Below are 7,307 nucleotides of genomic sequence, written 5' to 3'. Positions count from 1 at the left end.
TAAAAATCAAGAACCTGGAAATAGGAAAGACAGTGCATGTTCCTTCAGAGGCTCATTGCTTTATTTCCTCCAGGTTTTTTTTTTTTTTTTTAAAGGCTTCATTTGGGGGTGGGGCGGGGCACAGTGGCTCACGCCTGTAATCTCAGCACTCTGGGAGGCCAAGGCAGGTGGAACACTTGAGGTCAGGAGTTCGAGACCAGCCTGGCCAACATGGTGAAACCCTGTCTCAACTAAAAATACAAAAATTAGCCCGGTGTGGCAGGGCATGCCTGTCATCTCAGCTACTCGTGAGGCTGAGGCAGGAGAATCGTTTGAACCTGGGAGGCAGAGGCTGTAGTGAGCCGAGATCACGCCACTGCACTCCAGCCTGGGGTGACAGAGTTAGACTCCACCTCAAAAAAAAAAAAAAAGAGTTGAAGGGATCAATGTTTCTTTCCCACGTTCACAGGACCTTAGCAAAGGAAAGGGCCCTGTGGGCATGGAAGGCTAACTTCCCCAACAACCAGGGCTCCTCTCAGCAGCATCCTTGATGGATGTCCATCCCACAGGAGCAAACACTTCCCACAGTGAGCAGCTCACTCTTAGACAAGGTAGCACGCTCCTGTGCTGGACCATTCTACTAGGCATAGAGATCTTTATTATAGTACGCTGACTGTAGCCACAAAGTGAAAACAAACAACACTTTCCCTACACTAGCAGCCCTTCAACTATCTGAAGACCAACATCTACATTAAACACCCCCAGATCTCCTATTCTGGGGGTGTTTAATAATATACCATCCACAGAAAAGAAATTCCTCTGAATTTGGCTATTGCAGTTGGTTTAAGTGTTTTCTAAAGGAAGTTATCCTTCGCATTTTAGTGCATAAGTACATCAAAGCATGGCTCTAATCATCTTATAGTTTTTATTTTTTGAGATAGAGTCTTGCTCTGTCACCCAGTCACCTAGGCTGGAGTGCAGTGGCATGATCTCGGCTCACTGCAAACTCCGCCTCCCGGGTTTAAGTGATTCTCCTGCCTCAGCCTCCCGAGTAGCTGGGATTACAGGCATGCACGACCACACCTGGCTAATTTTTGTATTTTTAGTAGAGATAGGGTTTCACCATGTTGCCCAGGCTGGTCCCAAACTCCTGACTTCAGGTGATCCACCCGCCTCAGCTTCCCAAAGTGCTGGGATTACAGGCATGAGCCAGCACGCCTGGCCTGACTCCACTCATCTTAAAAGCATATATTGTTATGCGATATCAGAGCATCTGAATGTTTGGTTGTCCTAGGGTTTGTCTTTGCAGGCATTACTAAGCTGCTTCCTTAGCCATAGACATCCTATATGACCATGTGACTGACAAGGAATGTACCTGGCTAGTTTTAAGATGGAGCTGACTTTTAAAATGGTGTCACCCTGGCTCTCCTATGCTCCTGTTTCCCTAACAAAGGTTCAGGAATCTTGGGAACCATCTTAGAATTGTGCTATTACAAGTTCCAATTACTAAAGGAGGAAATGACCAGAATGAGGAACTGGGAACAGCCAACATGGTCATTAGCTGAAGGACTGCAGTGAAGGGTCTAGGTATTTGTTTAATGTGTATGTTTGCATGTTTCACTCTTTAATTCATCTGTAAGATAAACAGAATTGAAATTTTTTTGCTATATAACAACCGAATTACTTGTGTAACAATAACCTCTCTTTTCCAATTAATTTGAAATGGCTTATTTTTAATATATTAAATATACTTTTAACATATTAAATACATTAAAATAATTAATATATTAAAATTTTATGTTTAGTATTAAATATTAACATATTGTTAATATAATTTAGTATTTAAAATCAAATATTAATATATTAATATTAAATATAAAATTTAGTATACTAATTTTCAATACATTAAATGATATAAAATTTAATATATTAAATTACATTAAAGAGAAATTTCCTTTAGGATGCATAATTTATGTGTTTTATTAATTTGTGGTTTATATACGGAGTTTTCTTATATTTGCAGAAGCTTTTTTTTATATATACACTGGGACCAAAAACAAAAAAATCACCCAAATCAGACCCTGGAACATGATGTTACTCAACTAAACACAACATAAATGCCCTAAATGTTGCATGTGTGGTAGGTCAGTACTGATCAGGCAGCACTGGATACTTAAGGACTGTGCGCCCCAATGAGTACATGCGCTAAGCCTAGCTTTGTCTCAACAGCTGTTGGCTGTCTTGTGCGGGGCCACCTGCTATAGAGAAACACCGCCATCTAGTGGTCTGTGGGATCCTTCACCGTCTGAATTGAAGCTGTTCTAGTAACACAGGGAAGGGAAGGGCCAAAGCTTAGTTTCCCAGGTGACTTGTCCACTATTGACTGGGAGAACCCAGAGAAAACATCTGCGCCCTGCATTCACCTCTTAGACACTCAGAGCATAGCAAAGGCTCTGAGAAATTCTGCAGAAGAGAGAGAACTGTCTGTTTACTCAGGATTATCCAAATGTATTTCACCACAGAAGCCTCCTCCCATTTTGTGTACGTGAATGCGTGTGTGTGTGTGTGTGTGTGTGTGTACAAAGCAGCGATTAATATTCCTCAGAACTTAGTTTTTTACATGTGCTTTGTGAAATTCTTCTAGAACATTTTAGTAACTTACTTAGATACACAAGCTCTGAGGAACTGGGACACAAGATGGGTCCACTTGGATGCAAGTAAAGAAAAAAGGAAAGAAATCTCTAAATATGGAAGTAATTTTTGATGGGGAAGGCCTTGTTGAGAAAAAAAGGGGCCTAGGTGTTGGGGTAATGCATAGGGTGCTGAGGTTTAGGGTGGGGAAGATGCCTGAAAGTCAAACCCACCAATTGGAAGGCGAGAGGACCCCCAAGGTCAAACCTTATGTTTTTTCTTGGCACCTGAAGTCATGGCTGGGAGTAAGAAGAACGTCTGGCTTCTGTCCTGGTGGGTCTTGAAGGTGGGACAGACAGGTTTGAGTTTCTGCAGTGGCCACTGCTACAGGAAGCCTGTGGCATCCCAAGAGCCTCTCAGATGCTTAGTGGGAGCTCGGTGCACCCCTCGGTCTGGGTCAGGCTCTCCTGTTCCTGCCTCCAGCCTCACAGGGAAAAGTGGGGGCCCTGAAATCACCATGTAGTCTAAGTGCCTGGAACTGCTCCAGGATTTGTCTGAGTTTCTGGCCCCTGCTCTCCTGGGTTACCAAGAGGTGGGAACAAGTGTCAAATTGTCCAACTATGGCCCTTGTGGAACTCACTTGCCACACTATCTGATGCAGCTGGAAAGACCCAGACTCACTGACGATCCAAAAAATGAAATTCCTCATGAAGAAAGGCCCTTTGGTATGGACTGGATGAGGCCTGATGCTGGTTATTTCTATACCATTTTACTCCATGTAAAAGGACTGGTTTAACTTCTGTAGGAATACTGGGAACAGGTTCTTGCTTTTAAAACATGGTTTGATTATGAGGCAGAAAAAAACTCCAACTTTGAAATATATGAGGCTACAAATCACCTTACTGAATGAGACAGGATTCTTTCTGACAACCAAAGATGGCTTCTCACCATTCTTGGTCTTTCAAAGCAAGGATTTACCCAAACTTTCTATGTATTCTCTTGCATCTCTATGGAACAACATAATTGCCCATTTCTTTTCCTTTTCTTTCCAATCTTTACAATGGGACTAAATGCTTTCCCCAATATTATAGCAGTTGGCATGGCAACTGCCCACAATTGGTATCTGCTGGAGCCTGGAAAAATTGTTGCAGAGCCCCGTTAATCCTCTCCAGTCATTATGATGGGAGAGGAAATTATAGCACAGGGGCCATACCTCTGATATAGGAACCTTCTTAGGATTTGCAAAGGATGCCATCTTCCCAGAAGCAGTATCTTGATTTCAAAACACAATCAGATACTGAGGGAGGGTGACTGCTGGCTCATCTGGATTCCACTCCCGGTTCTAGACTGCTTTGCAGGAAAAGAGGCCCCAGTGTCCTGCAGTTCCCTCTGCCATCATCCATTCTCACAGATCTTGCCAGATCCAGGTGCTCACTGGGACCTGCCCCAACCTTCTGGTAAGATTTGCTTCTCATTGAATCTGAACCTATAGTTACAAAGCTGTAAATGTGAGCACTTTATCTCTGTTATGGCTGATGTTCTGCAGCAGGAAATGAGGGCTAACGAGATCACACACTATCCTTTCTTTCTCCCTTTCATTTCCAATGCTAAATGTTCATCTAAGTCTGGGATTTATATATTGATCATTAATGTTAGATATAAGGCAGGTATGAACTTGAAGCTCCTGTGGTAAAATTGGAGACTTAGGCAATTCAAACACTGATGTGTGAAATCCAAACCCAATTTTCCAAATGAATGAGCCACTCTTCAGCTAAATCTCTGCAAGTACAACCTATTAGCTAAACAGCAATTTGCTTGTTAGGATTATAATCAGGGTAATTCACAAATGAATCAATTACTCTTCCTTGTTAAAAATACATTTCATGATTTGCCATGTAGATTTCAAAATTCATTTAAATATAAGAAATACTACTAAGTCTTCCAATTGGCAAGTTGGCATCTTTCATATTTTCCAAGACTGCTGCAGAATGACTTCTCCTACTATTCCATATACCAACATAACTACCTGTAATTTACAGTTCTCCTCTAAGCCCTAATTCTGATAAAAATCAAGAACCTGGAAATAGGAAAGACAGTGCATGTTCCTTCAGAGGCTCATTGCTTTATTTCCTCCAGGTTTTTTTTTTTTTTTTTAAAGTTCTTGGGTAGGTGAGGCCATACTGAGACTGAAAAACGAAGGCCCAACATGATGGATGTATGTGGGAAGCCTATTCTAGATACCAGGGCCATGTCCTCCATTTCCCATAAGCAGGTACAAAAAGCAAGTCCAGCAGGGTCTCATGGTCTATGACCTACCCTGGCTTTCAGTCTAGGGCAAGATGGAAACTAAGTAGCCCACAGCACCTGCTAATGGATTTTATTTTTCTCCCCATGAATAATAATGACCAGTATTGGTTGGTTGCTTGAGTACTCACCAGGCCCTCTTCTAAATGCTCTGGATACATTGTCTCATTTAGTCAACACCACAACCCTCTGTGTTAGACACACAATAACACTGCTATTATTATTCCCATTTTACAGTTGAGAAAACTGAGGCACAGCAATTTGATAGCCTAGAAAATAGCACTATACAGAAGGCTATGCATACTTTAGTTTGGAGCAACTAATGTATAATTTGTGTTTTTGCATATTTGGGCAAGGTTTCTCTTACACAGCACTCACAGACAGGGGTCAAAATATTCATCAGTCTACAAAGCATAGGCATCCATCTATCAGGACAGGCTCCAGGCGTGGCTCAGGCCCAAAAGTCCTGGAAACCCCTACTCTATTGTGAGTTAACTCTTAGGTTGCTAGACCATGAAGCGATTCTCAAGGAAGGAGCCAGGGCAGAGGGTGGGAAACCTATTTATCCACTGTTAGCAGAAGTATTTCAGCATTTAATTCTTATTAAGGAATTATAGTAGTTTATAAATAATCATCTAATAAGGTATTGAAATAATTGATCAAAATACCCAGTATGGCTGTACCACTGTTACAACTCTCCCATTAAGAGCTGTGGTCCCCCAGTTGACTGTCCATTCCCTCCACTCCCTCCAGGGAGCTGTGCCTCAGACCCCTGAGTGTACCTTTCTGGCAGTGAAGCCCCTCAAAGCCCAAGGGGCAGTCACAGTCATAGCCCTCCTTCCTGGGCCGGCAGCTGCCCCCATGGGCACAAGGGGCCCTCACGCAGGGGTGGGCCGCATTCTCCACATTCACTCCGGAGGTGAAGTCATGCTTCACATGGATGGTTCGGTCGTTCAGGATGATCTTGGGAGAGAAAAACGTAAAGAAATTCAGGAATTGAGAAACATCTTTGTAGCCTTCTAAAGCTTCCCTTAGCACGTGAACCTGAGCTACACGTACAGAGATGAAACAAAAAAATTTTTAAGTCCAGTTTCTACTTTTTCTTTTTTCTGAGATGGAGTCTTGCTCTGTTGCCCAGGCTAGAGTGCAGTAGCACAGTCTTGGCTCCCTGCAACTTCTGCCTCCTGGGTTCAAGAACTTCTTCTGCCTCAACCTCCCAAGTAGCTGGAATTAGAGGCACCTGCCGCCACGCCTGGCTAATTTTTGTGTTTTTAGTAGAGATGGGGTTTCACTATATTGGTCAGGTTGGTCTCGAACTCCTGACCTCAGGTGATCCACCCACCTCAGCCTCCCAAAGTGCTGGCATTACAAGCGTGAACCACCGTGCCCAGCCCAGTTTCTACTTTTATAGTCTTGGCATCTATGCAGGAGCTGAAGTGATCTCAAGTTGATCCACTTGGGAGAATCTGCGGAGTGAAGCGCTCCTCTGGTTCCAGAAGACTGGCCGCTTGATTAGGTTGTAAAGAAGTCCCAAGAACTACAAAGTTCAGATTTCAACCCAGTTGCACATTAGAACCACCTGGGGGGCTCTTAAGAAATACTAATGCCCAGACCCGCCCATTCCCATTGAACCAGAATCTCTGAAGGTGAGACCAAGTTGTCAGTAACTTTAAAAAGTTTTTGAGAGTCACCTCAGAAGATGCAGCCGAGGTTGGGAGACACTGGTATACAAAGGAGAGCGGGGAGAGTACAAAACACAGAGTTACGGAGGCGGAGGTCAAAGAGGGCACCCTGGCTCCCGGTGCCTGTGGAATCCAGAGACACTTCCTAGTGTACTCCTGTATGTTTCCAACTAATGTTCTCAAGAAGTCTCCTAAAATTTCATAAGCTGGATCCCCCCGATTGTCCCACTCACTCCTGCCATCCTCCTTCCCTGACGTTCCTGAATCCCCTCCCTCTGCACATTCCGTTCCCCAGTTAAGAAACAAAAGTGAAACACAGGTCACATTCTTTACCCCCCTGTACATGGATTTACTGGCGCTCAAGAGCTCCCTTGCACCTTCTGTCCTGCAATGTGACTCTAGTGAAACTGACAAATTATGAGGAAGGGCTACCTGGTACCCCAGCCCCCAATAAATGGATCCAACGTTACCAGCCCTTGATTCAGAATATGGATTTACTTTGAACTATTGCTGGCTTTGCAGAACTTGGAGACAGAAAGAACGCCTCCCAGGGGAAGCCCCACTGCCCAGGGGTTATAAGAGGTTAGCAATGGCACTTCCTGCCACGAATCTAAGCTTCCAAAGCTTGCCTGGCCCTTGGAGAGCACTGGGAGAGTTGAGAGAAAACTCTTCCCCAGTCCTGAATCTGAGAAGCTGCTAGAAAGTAGGCAG

General features: G+C 43.7%; 1 protein-coding gene across 4 annotated transcripts in view; it reads right to left on the bottom strand.

Annotated features, from left to right (window-relative positions):
• EGFLAM (EGF-like, fibronectin type III and laminin G domains) overlaps positions 1 to 7,307 on the bottom strand; it is a 199,156-nt gene that overhangs the window by 21,548 nt on the left and 170,301 nt on the right. For all 4 annotated transcript variants that reach the window (XM_011944386.1, XM_011944387.1, XM_011944388.1 and 1 more), the window contains one exon: positions 5,697 to 5,877. In XM_011944386.1, the coding sequence (XP_011799776.1) occupies positions 5,697 to 5,877 (181 nt within the window). The remainder of the gene's footprint in view (positions 1 to 5,696; positions 5,878 to 7,307) is intronic.

This window comes from Colobus angolensis, unplaced genomic scaffold (genome assembly GCF_000951035.1).
Source record: "Colobus angolensis palliatus isolate OR3802 unplaced genomic scaffold, Cang.pa_1.0 Scaffold230, whole genome shotgun sequence".
NCBI classification, from domain to species: Eukaryota; Metazoa; Chordata; class Mammalia; order Primates; family Cercopithecidae; genus Colobus; species Colobus angolensis.
Note: the sequence above shows the minus strand (reverse complement) of the source record. Positions and strands in the feature narration are given on the sequence as shown.